This window comes from Anoplophora glabripennis, unplaced genomic scaffold, assembly GCF_000390285.2.
Source record: "Anoplophora glabripennis isolate ALB-LARVAE unplaced genomic scaffold, Agla_2.0 scaffold416, whole genome shotgun sequence".
NCBI lineage: Eukaryota > Metazoa > Arthropoda > Insecta > Coleoptera > Cerambycidae > Anoplophora > Anoplophora glabripennis.
The window spans coordinates 334,355-357,821 of NW_019416541.1; the positions used below are offsets into that span (position 1 = coordinate 334,355).

Here is a 23,467-nt window from a genome sequence, read left to right on the forward strand (position 1 = left end):
TATATATTAGACTCGTATCTGTGTCTACATCAATAAGAGAAGCGCAATTTCAGATACAGAATATACGTTTTAAAAATGAATATTAAATCAGTTCATCAAAAAACGTAATTTTTTTTCTGTTATAACAATTTTCCACTTATTACTATAAATAAAAAAATTATTTTTCACTGGATTTACTTTTTTTAAGGTCTTAACTTAATTCTTTGATGGTTTATTAAAAAAATATATATTTTTTATACATTATTAACTTTATTTAACAATAAATTTCACGGATTTTTCATGAAATATTTTTATTTTTTGTTATTTTTTGTTTTTTCAACTATTATTTCATTTTTTTAATAAAAATAAAATGCACCATCTTAAAGTAGAGATTTTAAGCTTAAAACGTGCTCTCATAAAGTTTCAATATCACATTTACAACTATAGTTTTTGATCTACAAAGTAAGGCCTAAAAAGTCAAATTTGTGATTTTTTAAAATTATTGAACATGTTGGACTCAATATTTTTCAAATTAAATTTTTAAGATTTTTTCCATATCGCTTACCGTTTCAATCGTCATTTGAAGAGTAATCTGTGAAAGTTACAGATATTTATTTTAAAAATTAAAAGAATGACAGCTATTTTATTATTATTGTACAAAATTATAAAATGACGTAACTTTGTATATGTACGTACTATATATATATAGATATATATTTTTTCAAGTTTAAAGACATAAAATTTTGATAGCCGGATGATTCGAAAATTAGTTATTTTATGTTGTAGGCAATTAAATTACCTGCAATTTAAGATACCTAAAGTCATATTTCACCAATTTGTTAAATGTAAAATAAAGGTCGAATAAAAATGTAAAAGTACTTTACCTACGACCACTACTGTAAATACTTAAAAACACACAGTCTGCGATCAATGTAAGATTCCTATTACGTACGGTAAAAAAATCGCACAGTTTTCCTAGCAACCGCCTAGCTACGGCCAATACAATACTGTTTGTATTGACCGTTGCTAGGCGGTCGCTAGGAAAACTGTACGATTTTTTTACCAAGCTGTGCGCTTTTTTTATCGTACGACGTAAGAGGAATCTTGCATTGATCGCAGACGATGCGTTTTTAAGTATTTAAAGTAGTGGTCGTAGGTAAAGTATAGTACGTAATACGTGGTGTAATGCAATTACGCACTCATAGAATTAAGCACTCGCCGCTACGCGGCGTCGTGCGTAACTTTTCCATTCGTGCGTAAAATGCTTTTTACAACACTTATTACGTAATATACTATTATCGGTTAATATAACAAAATTCCACCGGAAAATTACCAATTCTTAATTTACTGAAAAGGTAAACAAGAGCTATTACAGATTCCTAACCGCGGGAAAGCATTAACATTTTCATGATAAAACTGCAACCCCTCTAATTGCTACCGGTATCGTAGAATCCGTTAGTTTCCGCCATAATTGCTGCTATCAATTTATTTCCCACTACCGCTGGATAATAGAGACAAGCACTCGAAAATGCATTTTCCCGATTTCGCCCGATGAGTAATAAAAATAAAAACTTGTAACTGGCTCAAATAACCACCCCTATTACTAAAAAAACAGCTTGCGCGCTCTCACAGGCGAACGGACAAATGAATATCGCAACGTGAGGTTGTTCCCGAATTAAATAATAACTGCAATTTATCGCGGTGGCGTTTGTTGCTTTTTTTTCGCAATAATCGTTAGCTACATGAGAGTATGAAAATAAAACAAAATGTAGTACAATTATCATGTTCGAAATAGCAAAGAAATCGATGAAGTATGTCAACGTCTTCTTGATACAGGCAGTGTTGTTTCTCGCCATAAAAATCATGGCCCAAACCGACAAACCAGCCTTAAATTTAAAGTTGGCTAGAACGTCATTGTAATTTTCCTAAAAGTAACCGCCTCTCGAGCTTCTGTACGGAATCCATTTCATATTTCACACTGCTAGTGCCTCTAAATATCAGTCTTATTTAATTCACATCCTTCTCCATAACTTGAAACGATAAAACAAAAAAATTGCACTGAACAACATCAACTGTTTATCGTCTATAGATTAATAATAAAATCGATAATCATCAGCTTCCATTACCTAACAAAATAGAAGATTTAATAGCTTTGATTATGGACCGTTATTTGTGTGTATAACAATATAATAGTGTCCAGTAAAATAACGCACTATTTACATTATCGGAAAATATTTTAATATCCGGGAATATACTTCTATTAAATTATATTATTCAGAATTTGTCGTGTGGTCATGTCCAATGCGCGAATGTTTACAAAAAGGCTAATAGATATCATCGTGATATTCACAGAAATTGAATCGTTAAACTACCAATGTGATATGATGGAGCTCATGGAAATTTAAAGTAGAAATGGAATATAAGAGTACGTCGTTAAGGATGCTAAGACAACAAACTTTATCGGAAGGAAAATAGCTGATGTTGATGGAAGAATTTATTTATTTATTCATTTATTTAGAAATTGTTTACGTAACACCCGCGCGCAACTGATACTAGTTTTTGAACAATGTTTTACTGGAAAATAAATACACAGTTAGGGAATACTCAAGGCGGAAGCGGAAGACCAGTATTTTACTTATTTTTTTTTGTATTGAATAGAATAATAAAAATATAATATCATCACATCAATATTTTGTAAAATCAATAAAAGCATTTGATTCCCAATTATTTTTCAAAGGAAAATATGTCCACCATTTTATTCCAAAAAAAAATAATTTTATTATTTAATTATTATTTTCTCTCTAAAAACACACATTATATTATTACATCTCGTATTTTTACAGTATTGTAAAATAAATTATTATTTTTTAATTGTATCAGACGAAGTCGAACAATATCCGTCGATATCAGTAAATCTAGATACAGAAAATATATTTGACCTCATATACACGGTATTACTGGTAAGTTTTGCCAAACTTTAAAGGCATATTCTACCGACGAAAATAATCAACTTTTGCACTAGGTTTTGATTTTTGATAGAAGAAAAAGAGCTGGAAAATGGCCATTTCGCGACTTTTTGTTTCAGCAAGCTGAATTTATCACTATAGATGCTAAATATTATGTACAATAACATATTAGTTTCCACAGTCATAAAAATTGGGGGAAGATTGTTTATAGGGTGGTTAATTTTATAATTTTTACGTAAATTCACGTTTTTCGCTTATAATTTTTTTCCGTTCATTTCCACGAGAAAACACTAATATACTTTTTTTTCGTCTTTAAAAGACCTACAAAACTAGCCCTCGAGCGTCAAAATATATTGATTCAATCAAAAGTTATAAACAGAAGAAGTTGATTTATGACTTTTGAATTAACATTTATAAACCGCGTTATTATTACCAGAACGTTTTGTCATCGCATTCTCTCATTCCTTATCACTGTCTAATAACTCACACGACATCTGGAATCGGTAAATTGAATAGTTTACGCAATTTATAAATGTTTAATTCAAAAGTCATAAATAAATTTCTACAGTTTATAACTTTTGATCTATTAATTATTTTTTGACGAACGAGATCTAGTTTTGTAGGTCTTTTGAAGACGAAAAAAAAATACTTTACTGTTTTCTCGTGGAAATGAACGGAAAAAAGTTATAAGCGAAAAACGTAAATTTACGTAAAAATTATACAATTAACCAGCCTGTAAACAATCTTCCTCCCATTTTTATGACTGTGGAAACTAATATGTTATTGTACACAATATTTACCATCTATAGTGTTAAATTCAGTTTGCCGAAACAAAAAGTCGCGTCTAACTCTATATTTCCTGGCCTACTAAAATAAAAACAAATAAATAGTATTTATCATCAGTTGAATACAAAAAATCACTGGTTGTTCCACAAAAAAATATATATATATTTTTGTGTTGTAATGCAATTTTAAGTGCATACAATGTAATATTTGAAACTTTTTCTTTAAAATACAGTTGGAAATCGCATAAAATTTGCAAAACATTCAGCGGCGTCGAAATTTTGACGTTCTTAATGAAGGTGTGTCTCATAATCAGTACCTCCGCTACTGGTTGCTGTAATTTTCATCTTTGTATATTTAGATTCTGTAGGACTTCTTACAGTTTTTTAAAGATATATTCCGTTATTGATTATTAGTTCTAGTAGTATTTTACTCTTTTTTAGACGTATTAATCTAATTCAAATTATTATTCTATTTTTTTTCTAAAGACTATCAAAAGAAATGTTCTAGCTAGCTTTCTGGTATCGAAGAACATTGATCAGATTTGATAGTCTTGATAGTCTAACATTAAATGATAGTCATTTCGAAAGAGTAATAATTTACTCTACCACATAAATCTGGGTTAATAGGTGAGCGGTTCACTCCTAAAAAGATGCTTCTAAATGAAGGTAACCGATAAAAATTTTAAAACAAAAACTTACAGCATGAAACTTTTTTATTTTAGTGTATTTTTCTTTACATATTTTTTTTTATATTTTTCGGCGTAGATAGTCAATTGTTAAAAACAAAAAAATTTTAAAAAAAATTACTCGCCGAATGGCTTTGAAAGTTCGAGTTTTTCTTTGTAAAATGTACCAAAATAAACACTTTTTGTTCTTTGACAAAAATTCGAAAAATGCTTCGGTTCCGAGATATTTACAATTTAATGTGAAAAAGTGACGAAATCGACAAATTTTTTTCTCAAAAACTAGTTAACAGTGTAATTAAAAAAACATAATAATCGGCAGATCTTCTACTTTTAGATATATTTTTTAGTATTGCATCCGAAATTGATGATGAAACGCTTATTTCAACTCAAGAACTTGTCGAAAATAACGAAAATCTTATTATTTAAAAGTAAAAAAAAATAATATACTTTTGTTGCTCTTAATATTTTTGTAAAATAAAAATAAAATAATTATCCTATACAATAAATTATCCAATAACTTTTATTATTATTAGGTTAATTTTACGATTTAAAAAGCTTATTTAGTTTAGTTTTGGTATAATTTTCAAGTAAATTTTAGCCATTTATAAAACCAAAAATCGAATATTTAAATACTAATTAGGTACTTGCAAAAACCTTACTCCGGCTACAAAACCAAACAAAATGATCATTTGAACATTTGTACTGTTAACATATATCGATTAAAAAAATCACAGTAATGTTTTTTGTAAATATAATCTAATCCAAGATATTGTAAAAAGAAAATTTAAATTTGAAGTATTATCATAATTTTCTTTAAAATACTTTTTTTACTGGCTTTAGACCTTCAATAAAATGATTGACCCATACCAAAAAATATATCTTAAAGTAGAAAATCTGCCGATTATTATGCTTTCTTTAGAATTAAAATCTGTTCAGTAGTTTTTGAGAGTTTCACAGCCATTTGGCGAGTAATTTTTTTACAACTTTTTTGTTTATAACAATTGACTGACCACGCCGAAAAATATAAAAAAATATGTAAATTATCAGAAAAATACAATTAAAAAGTTTCATGCTGTAGGTTTTAAAAATTTAGTCGGTTTATACCTTTTTTTAAGGGTGAACCGCTCGCTTATGATGGGTATTTGTTAAACTGACAAATAAAAACACAATAATAATGATTATTATTATCAGTAAAAATTCAATATGCATTATGCACATATAGTCCAATTAAATAAGCCTTTATATCGAAATTTTGGTCAACTTGCCTGAATTTTTTATATGAGTTAGTATGTTATAACAATAAGTGACAGTAATTTTTTGTTCAACCCCCGGCCAAGGGTGAAAAAAGATAAAACAAAGGTGTTTTTCAAGATAACTCAAGAGGGGCAAGGGCTAGAAAAAAAGTTTCATATAAAAGTTGTAAAGCATACAATTCTACATAAAAATGGCCTCTTGATTTTTTCTCGTACTATTAAAATTAACAGAGTTAGGGAGGCTAGAAGTTAAGGGAAGATTTCAGAAATTTAAAAAAATCATAACGAGCAGAAAAATGAATGAATTTTGTAATTTTTTTTTCAATCTACTCTAAAAAATTGTATGTTTTACAACTTTTATGCGAAACATTTTTTTCTAGCCCTTACCCGTTTTGAGTTACCTTGAAAAATCCCTTTGTTTTATCTTTTTTCACCCCTGGCCGGGGGTTGAACAAAAAATTACTGTCACTTATTGTTATAATATACCTCAAACTAACTCATATCAAAAATTCAGGCAAGTTGACCAACATTTCGATTTAAAGGCGTATTTAATTGGACTAATATTTATTAAGCAAAATTTAGGAGATTTATCAAATCTGACTCACCGCTAGCGGCCCCCTCCTGGCCCCCCTGGGAACAGTTGAGCCTCCTGCTCTCTATTATGGCGCTAAGGAGGAGATTCTCCTCCTCGCTCATCCTCGAATCCCGCCAAGAATAGTCGTGAAAACTGCAGCGACGCTAAAAATGCCTTTCGGTCACCAAGAAGCACATCCACGGAATAATCCCAAACAGCTACGATGCGACAGAAGCGAAAAAATCAGCACTTCAAGCGGTCACGGCCGTCATGTCGTCCCTCGTTGCCCGCAGGACGATGGGGATCCTGGCAGGACGCGCTACAGCATATCTGAAACAGAACCACGTGTTGCATGAGCATCGCCTGAGGGCCCGGCGGATATAATTAGGTAGCTTGTAGAGGAGGGTAATGATTTAATCTACATGCCGGGAGGGGATGGTTTAGGTTCGTATGGCGAAAGTCGCGTTATATGTTAAAATAATTTTATTTCGGCTTTGGTGATTGGGTTACGGACAGACAAAGTTTTATTACTCGCCGAGTAACCGCCAGTATTATACAGGGTGTCCGGTAAGTACCTCCTAATCTCTCGGGAGTGTATAGGGGAGGTCAAAATAAAACTAGTTCTTCCTATAATTTTTTTTCCTAATGTGCCCCCTAACGGAGTTATGGGGGGTCAAAGGGGTACCTAGAAATTAACGTTTAGGGTTATAACTTTGAAACCACCCTGTATATTTTAATAAAATTTTCGTACGTTGTATTACACATGGAGCTCTACGATTTGATGCTAAAATCAACTTTTTGCTATTATCAGGTGTCCAGAAACGGACTGGCCCTATCACAATTTTTCTCAAAATTTTGACAGAAGTAATTTTATCAAACTGAAAATATTATTATTAGATACTCTGAAGGTTTTTCTTTAAAAATGGTACTCTTTATTTATTTCGAAAAAATGAACGGTTTGCGAGATAAATCGGTTTTGAAAAAAATTGGTAACAAATACAACAACAATTAAAATTTATTTTTTTACAATAAAATCATTCCCGCTAGTGCCAGCCTACAGATTCACCATAAACATTTACTGGTGGTGAATTAAGGGAATGAATAATGCCGTTTCTTGTAAAATCAACATCTATGACCAAAATACATCTACAAATTATTATTGCTCTTGTCTCCATGGAGTTCTTTTCTATTGTTTTCGTTGTTAGACCCTGTTGATTTTAAAGTACTTGTCAAAGGCGCGTGACAGAATAAAAATTCAATTTTATTGTGGTATTCGTTTTAAGCCGTTAGAAATAACATTTAAAAATGGAAGAATATTCCTGTGCAGAATATGCTGATATGCACCTAATTTATGGGGAAGCATTATGCAACTCCGTGGAGGCAAGAAGACTTTATGAGGAAAGGTTTCCGGGTCGACATTTGCCGAGTCCAAAAACTTTTGAAAGAGTTGATCGTAGTTTAAGAGAAACAGGTAAAAAAAAATAGTGAAAAACGTTAGTGAAACTAATTTCTTCCGAATCCTTTATTTAGGAAGCTTTTTGCCACGCCGTGGTGGAGCAGGAGCCCCGAGGAGAGTACGAGACCCTCATGTAGAGGAACAAATATTGGAAGACGTTGCTAATAATCCTTCAAATAGCATAAGGAAGCTTGCGGCGCAAAACAATGTTACAAAATGGGCTGTACATGAAACTCTGAAAGAACAATTGCTTTACCCGTACCACATCCAAAAAGTACATGCTATGTCTCCAGATGATTATCCAAAAAGACTTCAATACGCCAATTGGTTTTTACAGCATCATATTCGGAATCATAATTTTGGTACATCTATTTTGTTCACCGATGAAGCAGGTTTTACAAGAGACGGCATAATTAATTCGCATAATCTACATGTCTGGGATGAAGAAAACCCTCACGCTTTAGTTCAAACTCGCTACCAACAAAGGTTTATGGTGAATGTGTGGGCTGGCATTATCGGGAATCATTTGATTGGTCCATTTATTCTGGAGCAAAGACTTAATGGTGCTCTTTATTTGCAATTTTTAGAGGAAAATCTAAATATTTTGTTAGAAGAAGTGCCCCTTCAAATAAGAACTGAAATGTGGTACATGCATGACGGTGCACCACCCCACTTTGATCGTTTAGTACGTCAACATCTGACGAATGTTTTTGGTGATCGATGGATAGGTCGAGGCGGACCTGTATTATGGCCACCTAGGTCGCCCGACCTAAACCCATTAGACTTTTTTCTGTGGGGTCATTTAAAAAATAACGTTTATTCAACACCCGTAAATAGTAGAGAGGAACTTCTGCTGAGGCTAACACAGAACTGTGACCATCTCCGCAATAATCACGGAATATTATTTCAAGTGCACCGGGAAAACATTCGTAGGATTAGAAAGTGCATTGAAGTACGGGGTGCTCATTTTGAACATCTACCGAAGTAACATTTAGGTACCTTTGTTCATTGTTGAATGTTCTTTGTTGCATGTCTTGTAAGTAAGTTATTTTTCAAATGTTATTTTTAATTGGTCACTACTTGCTCATAAAGTATAGCCAACCCGTTCAAAGATTTCTGGACTTGATAAAGTTAAAGAAATTAAATGCATGAAATAATATGTAAAAAAAATAAATTTTAATTGTTGTATTTGTTACCAATTTTTTTCAAAACCGATTTATCTCGCAAACCGTTCATTTTTTCGAAATAAATAAAGAGTACCATTTTTAAAGAAAAACCTTCAGAGTATCTAATAATAATATTTTCAGTTTGATAAAATTACTTCTGTCAAAATTTTGAGAAAAATTGTGATAGGGCCAGTCCGTTTCTGGACACCTGATAATAGCAAAAAGTTGATTTTAGCATCAAATCGTAGAGCTCCATGTGTAATACAACGTACGAAAATTTTATTAAAATATACAGGGTGGTTTCAAAGTTATAACCCTAAACGTTAATTTCTAGGTACCCCTTTGACCCCCCATAACTCCGTTAGGGGGCACATTAGGAAAAAAAATTAAAGGAAGGACTAATTTTATTTTGACCTCCCCTATACACTCCCGAGAGATTAGGAGGTACTTACCGGCACCCTGTATACAGGCTGTCCCATAAGCACATGATCAAAAAGGTACTGCGATATTCTTTGGCTCAAAAGAAGACGATTTGACCTAACTTCCTTGAAAAAATGTCTGGTTCCTCTGCTATTGACTGTCAAAGTTCTTGAAAAAAATATGTTTTCTGTAATATCTGGAGAATGTTACGATGGATTTTAATGAAACTTACAGTGGACTTGTTCGTAAGTAAAACTCATGTTTTAATGAAGCCACCGCGTCCATCTGTCTTGGGCCAGTGGTAAATTCTTGAGTGTCTTGATACAAGAATTACCAGAACCTTTTATTTGGTCGCTGGAATTAATTCATTTTATTTTTATTGATGCATCAGTCCTTTTTCGAGATTTTCGTGCTCTTGGTAAAATCTTGTAGCATTCATAGTTTTTACGCAAAAATTTTTTTTTCTATTTTAGACAATCATTATCAGTACTACTCGAGTACAACAAATACTCACTACAATCACTACTATCGTAGTAAGTATCTTGGTGAAATCTTGTAGCATTCATAGTTTTTACGCAAAAAATTGTTTTCTGTTTCGTTGCGACTTAACAATTTTAGATGTATCGCAGTAAATCTGCCCTTTTACAGGAAGCAGCTTTCTCTAATAATAATTGCCAATTCTTTTACCTAGGATATCAATATTGAAAGTAAAATGGTCGCAACTTTAAAGTCTGTCGCAATGCGACGGATTGAATATCATTTTACTTCATTAGATTTATTTTTTGTTAACACTCAAGAGATGTAAAGACGTACTTAGGAAAGACATAATTCTCTTTATTGAAAATGGATGGTAGTTACATAGATACGATAGATGATGGTGGAATTACAAGACATGTTCGATATGCCCCCCATTTTGCTGGATACATAGCTGGATCCTTCGATTGAAATTGAATTGAGCCATCCTCAACATTTACGCAATAATTATTCCTGGATTCCACAGAAATAGCGTAAACTTTATACTTCAAGACAAAAAGTCTAACAACGTTAAGTTGGGGGACTTGGGGGGCCATTCGACAGGAACATCTCTCCCTCATCTTCAGATCCACTTGTGTGGAAAAGTATTATTTAAATGTGCAGTTACATTTTCACTAAACTGCGGAGGAGCACCATCGTGCATGAACCACATCTGAGCACGAAGATCGAGAGGGACATCTTCCATTAGAACCGGAAAAGTATTCGTCAGAAAATTGAAATAATTTTCGTTATTCATGCGGCGCGACATGACATAAGAACCCAGAAGGATGTCACCGATGATCCCGGACCAAACATTTATTGGAAATTCCACCTGAAAGTGGTTAATACGCCTCGCATGAGGAATTTCTTCTGCGTAATGGTGAATAAAAATCGGTTGGTAAAATTAAGTCTGTTTTAAATGTGACGCTCAGGCAAATACTCCAAATTGTGAATTTTGAAGTCATGAACCCATTGGTCTTTAAAATTCATTGAACGGCTGATGTATCCAAATTCAATTACCGGCTAGCCTGCAGTATAGAATTTCGTTGATTTTGTTCGAAATACTGTAACAGTCTAGCTGTATTAACATTGTTGCTTACCCTTCCGTCAAATATTTGATTTTTCCGGTCAGAAAATGCATCTTCATTTCGTCGCAAGGTCGCCTCCAATCTTGCGAAGATTCTATAATCAGGAATAAGGCGCTCTGTATCCCTTTCTCGATATAACTCTACAGCTCTTCTTGAATTTTTTTGTGACTCGCCGTGAATTAGCAACATATCAACATTTTCTGAATGAGAATACATTTTGTAAGCACAAAAGTTATACGTTTGACGTTCGTATTGAGTAATGACAAGTAATTTGTGACATTTATACACTTTAAACAACGAACATTCAATTATTTTCCAACGACTACTTGATCTTTCCACCGCTAATGTGATTTTTAGGTGGTATTTCTTTTAAAACTCTTTAGGACGATATTGTTTATAACTTTTGAACGGGAAGTAATACAGAAAAATTTCTCTAATAAAAGTTTATTAGAAAAAAGAGAGCTTTTTAATAGGAAAACAATTTGGGCATATTTCTGGAAAAAATATAATTGATGACGTGCTTAGTCGTTTCTGTCAAATCCCAAAGATAATACTTTTGATTGAAAATGGAGCTTACCTCATCCCATTTAACACCACGTATCCCAAATTTTATTTAAATTTTTTATATCCTCACAGTAGGCCCATACTATCGAGTTTGACACCCTGTACAATACTTTATCTATAACCATGCATTTGTTTTTAGACTTTGTGTGATTGTTAAAAATTATCCTTTAAACATGCTACGCCACTGTAGGCTTTTTGATGAGGTCTGTAACTTTGAATTTAACGACCACTAACAACATTAACAATAATAAAAAAACTGACTCTTAATAGAATTATTCCATAGAAATTTTTTTCTAATCTTCAACGCATCTTCCATCTCCTCGACAATTTTGTCATGTCACTAGTCCACAAGGGCGTAAGTCGCAGCCATTGAACCCATCAGCTTAATGAATACAGGAATTACCCTAAATATTTCGGTTTATCATCTTAATATGCTAAAGCGGCATACATTTAGGCGGACGTAGACCCCTTAATTCAAATTGCAACGTTATCAAGTGCTACATAAAACCAGCAAAATGCTGGTAAATTAACATCAGACGACAACAATGGGGCCAATGACGGAGCAAAACATTGTAAAAGCATTAATATTCAATAAATTGAAATTATGTGCGGTCTAATTTTGGTTGTAATGCGAGGAAGATTATTCTCAGAACTATCTAGCACGTAATTAATGAAAACATAATTAAAATGCTTCAGATTGCACCGAAATGGCTTTTAATACATCAAAATAGTCTTTAGTAGCTTTAACCATCAAAATTATCCCTAATGGCCTCGAAATTATCCCTAATAAATTTAAAATTATACCTAATAGCTTCAAAGTACTCTAAAATAGCTCCAAATTGCATTGAAATAGTATCTGATAAATATAAGTTGCATTAAAATAGTTCAAGAACACAATTAAATTATCTAAAATAATGTCAGAAAGTTTCAACTATCTCGAGAATATATTAAAACGATATCCGGTACTTCCCAAATACACTAAAATAGCCTTTAATTGTATGAAAATAACTTTACAAAACACTAACATAGCTTTAAATCAAGTAACTTAAAAAACGTAGGATCCCTATAGCCTCAAAATGTGAAGTTATTTTGAATAACAAATAGGATAGTCCCCAATAGCTTTAAATTGAGTCAAAATATCAAAAACACATCATAGTAACTCAAAAAAACAATAAAATGAATCAAAATAACTTCAACGAGCATTACAAATATCCTCTATAATTTCAAAATATATCAAGATAATTAGCTTAAGAATCGATTAAGCTCCGACGATACTATTTACATGTAGTAAGTTTAAACACGCCAATATTTTCAAAATACCCGAAAATAGTATTTAATAGCTTCAAAACGAATAAAATAACTTCAAAAACGAAATATTCAAAGAGCATTAAAAATAACCCGTATAACTTCAAAGTATATCAAGATAGCTTAAGTTCCGACGATATTTGTATTTACATGTAGCAAGTTTAAATTATATTAAAAAAGTTCAGAACACTAATATTTTCACACTAAAATAGTATTTAATAGCTTTAAAACGAATCAAATAACTTTAAAAACAAAATATGAAGCAATAAATCGAATCAAAATATCAAAAACACATCATAATAGCTTCAAAAGATACTAAAATGCATCAAAATAACTTCAAAGAGCATTACAAATAACCCCTATAACTTCAAAATATATCAAGATAACTTAAGAACTGATTAAGTTTCTATGATACTTCTATTTACATGTAGTAAGTTTAAATTGTATTAAAAAAGTTCAGAACACACTAATATTTTCAAAATACACTGAAATAGTCTTTAATAAATAGCTTTAAAACAAATCAAGTAACTTGAAATATATGATATGAAGAATTAAATCAAATCCAAATATCAAAAACACATCATAATAGCTTCAGAAGATGCTAAAATGCATCAAAATAACTTCAAAGAACGTCACAAACATCTCCTATAACATCAAAATACATCAAGATAGCTTAAGAATTTATTAAGATCCCACGATACTTCTAATTACATTTAATAACTTAAAAAAAGTTCGGAACACATCCATATACGTCAACGTTAATTAAAATGACTCCCTGTAGCTCAAAAATTGTTGGCGATAGCTTTTAATTGTGCCAGATTAACTTCAGAAAGCTTCAAGATTGTCTCTAACAACTTCCAAAATTAAAATTTGCATACAGAAGAAGTCGAGGACTACTAAAATTACATTTCAATATTTTTAATTCTCAATCGACAAGTCGCCCATCTGCCTACCCTCTTTATTCGTAATTAAGGAATAACAACGTCATCTGTATAAAATTATGAGGACATCGAGCAGTTCATAAACATTACTCCCGAGTAGCTTATTAAAGTCAATAGAACAGTTATTTTTAGACATTTCTGGGGGCAGGGCAAGTTGGAATATTAATTATGGATTACTTAATTAAAATTAAACGTCGCGGAAACGAAAAATTTACGAGGTTTTCATTCGTCCGTGACTTTTGACGCAGGCATCTCCACCAGAAATGTTTAAGTTAAGATAAACGTTATTTAGATGCAATTTAATAACTGCTTATTAAATTTTATTTCGGGATCATAATTTTAAGTAATTAAAATGTTAAATTAGCATTTATGTTTGCGTTGATTAATGTTAGTAGCGTATACCTGTACTTTATAACTCTCTATACAGTCTGAAAAGTCCTTTTCCGGTGTGGCCTTTAATGCTTTCGTCGATTCGGCTTTTATTTCCTCGATCGAGTCGGAACGGTGTCCACGGAGTGGTCTTTTGAGTTTAGGGAATAGCCAGAAGTCACTCGGTACTAAATCAGGCGAATACGGTGGCTGCGGAACGATATGAAACACATTCAGACAGCGCCAAAACTATTTTCACCGTCTTTTAGAATGACCACCAACGCTCTGCTCTGACTTGCTAAGGCTTGGAACACATATCACTCGTCTCCTCGAGTCCCTTGTGACCTTCCTTCTTCCACGATTAATTGTAACAATTAACATGTTACCACCCATCGCGAAAGGCAAAACCGACACAAAAGAAGGGGTGAGTGATGATTCTGGAATGCCAGCTAAGCCTCTCGGCGAAATTATTGTTGCCCCGCCACTGACTGTTTGTACGAGATACTTCCTCTAGAATAAAGAAGGTCTAACGCTCAACGTTTTTGCTTTTAGAGATTCTGGGTGTGAAGAAATTTAGCAAAACAATTAGCAAACATGATATACAGGATGTTCCAGTTAAAACTTCCCACCTTGAAACTTTCGGAATTAGTTGGAAAGTGGAGTAAAAATTTAATTGTTGTATGGAAGCGAAGGGAAACCAATTTGAACACTTAATAAAATAACTATTAAATAGTTTAATAACTAACTAAATAAATATTTTGTCTCACTCTTTGAGTGGTGATTTTATTGTCATATCCAAACCAAAATTTAAAAAGTCGTATGTCGTCGTGAGCATAATTGAAAGTTTAAGGGTATTTTACGCTTCTGTCTAAGGAGTAGTCTTCAAGACAGTCCCCTTGAAAAGAAATTTCACGTGTCTTTTTTTAATTTTTTTTTTTCATTCCGATATTTTCCAGATGGAAAGTTTTAATTGAAACACCCTGTATAGTATTATATCATTTACATTAAAAGGTTTCTATCTAATCAATATGCATTTTCAAGCCTTAAATTTTGAAAAATGAAAAGAATATTAAGCAACAAATAAAATAATACAGTTGAAAAGTGTCGAGAAAAATTCTGATGTCGGTCCATAATCGCGCGCTAATTTCATTTCCAGAGCGGCCTGCAAGTGCTCCTATTACAGCAGGTTTTAATTATCAGAGAAACTTTTTTAATTCCGGGAAAAATTAGCTCAAGCCTAATAAAGACCAACTTACTTTTTTAATACGCGCGACTTTAGCTCGCGTAATAATGATCAATTTTTTCCTACCTAATTCACCTTTTTTGTTCTTTGAAATAATTTTGGTGTAATACGGATTACTTTGGGGAGAATTTATATTACCTCCTACGTCTGGGTTCTTTATAAATACTCGACCTCATTAATCGACCCCTGTTCTCCCAAAGCGGTCGTAGACCCAAGGAATATAAAAAGTAATACTGTTTTAAGTCCAAAAGCATATGTTATTTTTTTTAATGGAGTGACATGTACGTACGGTTTACATGACGTGTTATTTAAACAGAAATCCTTATAGTACAGGTACTAATAATACAGTCATTGAAGCTGAAAATCAGCTGTAACCTCCGAATTCTTTGAAACTGCATGAAAATTTAGAATAAGGCTCATCTTATGCTCAAGTTCAAAAGTGACATAAGCCCGATTGACGCTCTTTGTTTTTTAGGGGTAAAAACTACCCCTAAGTGAAAAAAATTGAAAAATAAGTTTTAAGCATTTCATCGATAAAAGTTTTGTTCAAGCACAAAGATTAAATCATGTTCCATGTTCTCGAACATGTTTTATGATATATTTGATCTTTTCGACCCTTTATTTAACCCTTAAAATTTAAAAACTACCCCTATGCAAAAAATAATGATAAAAAATTACTTTTTAAAAACTTGGAATGCTTTAACGGTGCAATTATTTAAAATAAAAATGTCCTTATTGCTCATGAAAGAATTTGTATCTCGTACCACTTTTCAATCCTTATAAATCACCCCTGTGCTAAAAAAAAATGATAAAAAATTACGTTTTAAATCTTGGAATGCTATAATTGTGCAACAATTTAAAATAAAAATTCCTTTATATTGTTTATGAAAGAATGTTTTACTTTTGTCATTTTCAACTTTTATAAACTACCCTTTGACAATATTAAAGCAAAATATTTGTTGAAAAAAAAGCTACATTTTTATTGTCTATATTTTTTACGTATCTTTCATAGTTTCAGAGTTATTATATAAATAAGGCATTTTTTTAAAAATAATGAAAAATACGTTTTCAACTTTTACCGTACATTATTAAAAAAATACGCATTCTAAACCGGTCTAACTTCAGGATCGTATGAAAAACACTAAAACAAAACTAATTGTAAAGGATCTACGATTAATTTTAATCCTGATGGAAATGGTACAGTGTTTACTGCTCATTTTTCCTTAAAAAAATTCTGGAGCGTTATACACGTAAAATTAATCCTTTTTCCGTTATTTGACGTTGAATACATCGATTCGAGTATTCCCCCCAAAACAAGTCCCCTTCCACTAACCATATTTCGCTTTGTNCAACTTTTATAAACTACCCTTTGACAATATTAATGTAAACTATTTTTATTATAATCGTTTTTTAAATATAATCAATCATAAAAAAATTGCTACGCTGCATATAAACTTTTATACACCCTGACGTGCACTTGAATCCTGACATTTTGCTCCTAAAATGAGAAAGCCTGCTCCGAAAAAATGTCATTGGTTTTTTTACCGTAACTCGGTTAATTTTGAAGCTGTAGTATCCTACAAAAAAGCATTTTAAAGATAATTTCAGGAGCTGTAAGATCGTTTACATATAAAACCTTTTAAGTCCTTCGTTTTTTTAAGGGAAAGGATCGAAGGGCTCGAGACATGTCGTTTTTTCACTAAAATGGATACTTCAAGCGGCGATATCTCCTTTATTTTTTATGCTATAGGAATAAAAAAAAAGCAAAATATTTGTTGAAAAAATAGCTACATTTTTGTTGTCTCTCATTTTTTACGTATCTTTCATAGTTTCAGAGTTATTATATAAATAAGGCAATTTTTTTTGGACTGAAAAATACGTTTTCAACTTTTTGCGTACATTATTTTAAAAATACGCATTCTAAACCGGTCTAACTTCAGGATTGTATGAAAAACACTAAAACAAAACTAATTGTAAACGGTCTACGATTAATTTCAATTCTTATGGAAATGGTACAGCGTTTACTGCACATTTTTCCTTAAAAAATATGAGCAGCCCATCTGTTTTTGACGATAACTTCTTCAATTTTGCACCAATTAACTTTTATAAGTCATTTTGAAGGTCTTTTTGAGTACTACAAAAAACTTCAGGAGCATTATACACGTAAAATTAATCCTTTTTCCGTTATTTGACGTTGAATACATCGATTCGAGTATTCCCCCCAAAACAAGTCCCCTTCCACTAACCATATTTCGCTCTGTATAGGACGTACAACATTTTTTTAAAAACTTTATTTATTTATAAGCTACATTTTTGTTGAAAAAAAAATCCACTCCCGAGAAGGGGTGTTAACTCCCAACAGGGTGGAGGCGTCAATCGGCGCTATGTCACTAATGTTCATTGACCGTTTCTCTAACTATCTGCCAAATTTCAAGTCGATCGGTTCAGTTTCAAAAAATTCGGAGGTGAAAAGTTTCAATGACTGTATTATAACTAAAGTTCTTTATTTGCAATAATGATTTTTTTTTAAATATTTGTTTGATTTTTAGAAATAGCTGCCTTTTGATTTTTTTTTGTTACTGTGGTGACAAACAATACACCGTGGTTAAAGTCTTCATATTAGTATTTTTTCAATAGAATAAATAAAATAATTTCAAAATATAGAAATTTTTGCAGCGTGCTTTCAAACTGTGAAAGTTTTAAATAATATGAATAATTTTACTTAAAGGATCATCATCGTGCCAAGTCACGCGTCTAATGCAACAGAATCGCGGAGCAAATAGAAACCAAAATAACCGAAAAGTGCTAATGGTCCTCACGACCTAAAAAGAAAGCTTTTACGGCTCCATTGGCCATTAGCAAATTTCACTGGAAATTGACTTTCAGAGTACAATTGTCCGTTCCCCTTTATTTTAGTACGAATTGCCACAATGGCGGGCATTAAAAATACCCGCTTTTGTACCCCGAACACGCAAATGCCTTAATTAGTTTTCTTTATTTAGTTCGCAATAGTTCACCCCCATATACCGGACAGGAAATTGACAGCGGACGATTTACAAATATGCCTAAAAACATCGAACTTAAAAATAACTCACTTACTATAATTTTACTAAAACCTATAAGCCTTAATGTCAACTAGCGCCATATATCGACTATTTTCAGAACTTTGAAGGACGAGGTGTCTGCTTAATTATTTTTTTACGTGTCCATTTTAATTAGATAATTGAAAGTACAGAAACAAGTTTCTTGTCGTCCTTTGTACCTTATCACAAGTGAACTTAGTTACGAGCTAAGCTCCAGAAAGACCGCTCGGTCTGATTGTGAATAATGCATCCAAAGTCTGGCGAGTTCAGCTTATGCCGAAATCTGCCAGGTAAATTATGCTCTTTAATCTTTTTACAGGGGATATATTTCATGGCAGCAACGGCATGTTTACGCCCTAAAAGCGTTTTCTTAAATTAAATATACATATGGGTGCTTATTCTCGAGAAGTATAAACAAGTATGTCGAAAAGCTTCCCATCCTCTAAACCCGAATCAATAGTAAGGGAGTAATTTTAAGATACTCCTCTTTCCTGCTTCCCGCCATTACAATGCTTACAATGCACTTCCTTAGCGAGGAATCTTTGAGCTGCACTTGTTCTCGGGCTAGGCTCTGTGGAGACAGACCTGCTATCAGAACATGTAGGTCCGCCATGATGTTCATTTTGGTGCTTATTGTTGGATCTAATGCCACTGTGGATGGAAAAACGAATCGGAAAGAAAAAACGTTGGAAATTAACCCAGCTATCATCTGTCAAAGTTTGTCATAGAGCTTATACAACACCCTGTATATCAATTATTCAAGTTATGATTTATTTTGGTAATTTGTAAAGTTACACAAATTTCTGAAAACATTTATAAAAACCCATACGCAAAGATTGAAGCAGCGTTTAAATTTGTCCTCAGCACAGTTTGTTTGTTTTGTTTTGGTACGGATAGCACTTAGTAAGACACAATAAACAAAACAACGAACCGAAGATATAAAAATACAACAAAAGTCCTTTAACTCCATCAAAACACGCTCCTGCTTAGCTCCCGAGAGTACTAATCTCGGCATTAGGCAATAAGCTTATTACTTAATTCATTTAAGGCTTAAATTCACAGTGTTCGTCCCGAAACGTAGTAGCATTGCGGCGTTTGGGGCTTCTAAATACGTTAGAAGGAATCAAATCCCTTATATACGCCGACCGTGCTCGGTTTACTTGTTCAGGCTCACACATTTAACAATCGATCCCGCCGGTAATCCTGTTAACTAGCGCGCCGTTAAGTGTTTATTACCGGAGTAGGCATATAACCGAGACAACGGGATCGCGCCCATAAACAGAGCGAAGGTCGTAAAAATTACTATACTATTGTGGTTCTGCTTGTTGTATAGAAAACCGTCACTATTTTAATAATATTGAATTCTAAACTTTATATCTAAAACTGTTTGTAGTAGAAAGTAGAACAAAAGGTGTTCCAAAAACACCCCAAAAATTTTCAAAATTTTCTAATGTTACTTTGATATACAGGGTGTTTCTTAAGTAAGTAAAACATCCAGGGGCGTATTCTTTGGCCAAAAATAAGGGTTTTTTGTTCTATAAATGTGGGGTCTTAAGGCGGGTATCCATTTGTGGCAATGGTCCGTAACGTAACAACGAACATGTTACGGCCTGTTGCAAAAGGTGACACGGTTCCCTGCGAAAGTATGTGTGGTTTTGGTCGTATCATTCATTCCGTAACGTAACAAAATAAGGTTACGAGACGACATAGTATGAACCTGACTGCAATAATGGGTTCGTCCCTGCATTTGCAGTTGGCAGCAGCGTCATATATTTTTATTCATCATACAATTTTGAAGAATAAGAAACGGAAATCTCCGGAAATCTTTTCTTTATTCCACTCCATGGCACAAACACAGTAAAACACACTCTTCCTAGTCACTGCAGAAAACAGACTGACCCCAGACGATATACAAAAGACTGACGAAACAAATAATAAGAGAAAGTACTGTTGCATCCCTTTGATGCGACGACTAAAAACCGACAACAGACGGTTCGTCCCGGATTAGTTACGCGTGTCAAATTTGTTACACGTACCATGCAACAATTTTCCGTCTCCATTAGCCGTAACGTAACATGTTCGGTGTTACGTTACGGGGCATTTGACACAAATGGATACCCGCCTTTAGAGCAGCCATTGTCCAGCTACAGCGTGTCAAAGATTAAAAAAAAAATCAGTTTTTAATTTTTAATTTCTAAACTACTTGAGATAATTTAACCAAATTCGGTGTGCATATTTAATATGAAAGTAGATATGAAACAAAAAAATTACCAGCTTTAGAAACTTACCAATGGCGGAGGTGTGGATATCTTCGATCACTATTTGCCAAAAAAAATATGTCACCCTGTATAATTTTACAAATAAAACAGGTCATCATATGTGTCATTATATTATCTTCACTTTTTGTTTCTTTACATTTTATTGTATTCCAAACCGATTAAAGACGCTGCCTAAGACTCCGCATATACAGAGTGTTTGGAAAAGTTAGTACAAAATTTAAGGGGATGAAAGTAGAGCCAAAAATAGTAAAAAAAGTTCCTATAAACATTGTACCTCCGGAGAAGCGTTACCGAGATATGGCCCTCCAAAGGCGTCTTATCATTTGGATATTTTTTAAAATAACTTTCTTTCTGATTAAGATAATGGAATGAAAATTGTATATAATTATCATACCACAAGGGTCTTTAACTACCATAAATTTCATCAAAATCGGTTATAAATAATGATAGTTTTGTAACTACTCTTGACAGAAATTTTTCGAATTTTATTTATTCTTTTGAATTATCAAGCAAATAATATTATTTTTTTAATGAATTGGACTTTTTTGAAGAAAAAATGTATACTTTTTTTGTCGAATTCTGCGTAGTTTAATCAGAAATAATTATTTCTTAAATAATGTATGGCTCAGAACAGTAACTTTTTGACATAGTAGGCATCTTTTATAGTGACAGTTTCATTGTACTGATACTAATGATTGTCACTGTCGCGTGCTATGATTTAAATTCTTATGTTTCTTTATTTTCTTAGTTGTGATCTTCGTGCTCAACTTCGCATTTCATTCGATTTATTTACAACCATGAATCATACTTTTAACCGTGCTAAAACTATCCTTATTTACAACCGATTTTGATGAAACTTATAGTAGTTAAAGACCCTTATGGTATAATTATTACCTACAATTTTCATTTCGTTATCTTAATCAGAAAAAAAGTTATTTTAAAAAATATTCAAACGATAAGACCCCTTTGGAGGGTCATATCTCAGTACCAGTGCTCCGGAGGACCAATGTTTATAGGAACTTTTTTTACTATTTTTGGCTCTACTTTCACCCCCTTAAATTTTGTACCAACTTTTCCAAACACCCTGTATAACAAAAAACCCTTATTATTGGCCACAGAATACGCACCTGGATTTTTGACCTCTATTTAAGGAACACCCCATATATTGGCGTTTTTTTGACATTTCAAGTGGTGAAAAATGGATCGAAATAAACAGCCTAGCAACTTCGCAATAAAAAATACACTTTCTAATTAAAATTCTGCGTTACCTTCTATTTTTTTGGCATTTAATTTGAGACACTCCATATAAAATAAAAATAATTTACATTTTGTCCTATTCCAGTAACTCCAATGACATTCGTTTCGAAGCGGGGTAAATTACTGCACGCCGAGAGATAAGTGTGATTTGATTCCGCAACCGTATCATCAAAAACCGCGAATTAAACTCGAACTTTAATTAAGAAGACTCGTGTCGGTGCAGCACGTGGATAATCTAGTCCCATCTAGAGTGCCGGACGTGGACAAAAAAAGAACCATTCTCAGACGTAGGGAAAATGATACATTGCAGCAGACAAATTAAATAATCTTCAGCAGAAAGTAAGATTTTTTTACATTTTATTACCCATTGCAATAAATTTTGACAGCTATCTATACAGTGTCATTCTCATACTCATTTCTAAATCATCTAAAAATAAGTCCACGCATTATCATCAACTTGTATAACATAATAAAACAAGGCTATGTACACAGTTTCAAATTTCCCGCTGTCGTCGAAAACGACTGCCCCCGCCCGAGAGGCCAGCCCCGAAACATTAACATTTGTTGCTAATGTATTCAGGGCAGAAAATTTAAATTATAAAATGTAATCAATTTGGGCCGGCGAGCGGGACGGGACGCCTGACGCATTAAAACGTGAATTAATGGGTTTTATGGCAGCAACACGCCAGGTCCCTAATTAAAGGAATGCCTGAAATGGATACCTTCTACGCGCAAAACCTCCAAAAATGATAAATCAACAAGCGAATTAGCATAACGCTAATGCTCTCCTAACTTTTCGCTAACATAAACAAATAACCTTATTTCAATGTTCGTTATCGCGTCTACATCATTTCGCATTTGTCCAGAGAATATAATCGAAAACGTTACGGTGCTTAAACATTTCCTACCAATGGTTGTTTATATGGTAACAAATAGGATACTGCGGAAAGCGTCGCCATCATTTTAAAACAATTTATTAGAGAAAGGCAATGAAAAATAATAATTTTGTCTGCCTTAACGGCGTGTTATTTTAAAGTCACCATACGTTTTTGACATAAAATATATTTTTACAAATTATTAAATATTAATTAATATTGGTAGACACTAATATAATAATATACATGTAACTATAAATAAATGTAAATAAAACTAATTTATGTTTTAAATAAATATTTTCTCCAACCGTTACAAATTTTTTGACTAAAGTTGATATTGTACAAAACCATACTTATCGTATCAACTTCAACGTTACCTGTTACGTGGGTGTTATACAATAATGAAAACGTAATATTGACAGTTGGTAGAAGGAAGCGCAAAAACAAGCGCATAGGTGGGGAATCCTGGGAGGAAACCTAAGATAGTTGAAGTGAGAACAGTGTGGAGATGGGAGTAAGACGTTCGACGGGCAGTGAGACAAAATAGTGAAAAATCAAAGTGTTTAACCCGTATTAATTAGCAGGTAATATTCTTTATAAGTACTTTGTTGTTAATTGTTCTATGTAATCTCATGATCGTGATGGTTATAGATGTTTCATGACAA

At 32.7% G+C, this 23,467-nt stretch overlaps 1 protein-coding gene across 2 annotated transcripts in view; it reads right to left on the reverse strand.

Moving 5' to 3' along the window:
- The window catches only part of LOC108908771 (calcitonin gene-related peptide type 1 receptor), a 197,211-nt gene that overhangs the window by 124,397 nt on the left and 49,347 nt on the right, over positions 1-23,467 (reverse strand). For both annotated transcript variants that reach the window (XM_018712904.1, XM_018712903.1), the window contains exon 2: positions 6,275-6,573. In XM_018712904.1, coding sequence (XP_018568420.1) covers positions 6,275-6,365 — 91 coding nt within the window. In that variant the 5' untranslated portion in view covers positions 6,366-6,573. The remainder of the gene's footprint in view (positions 1-6,274; positions 6,574-23,467) is intronic.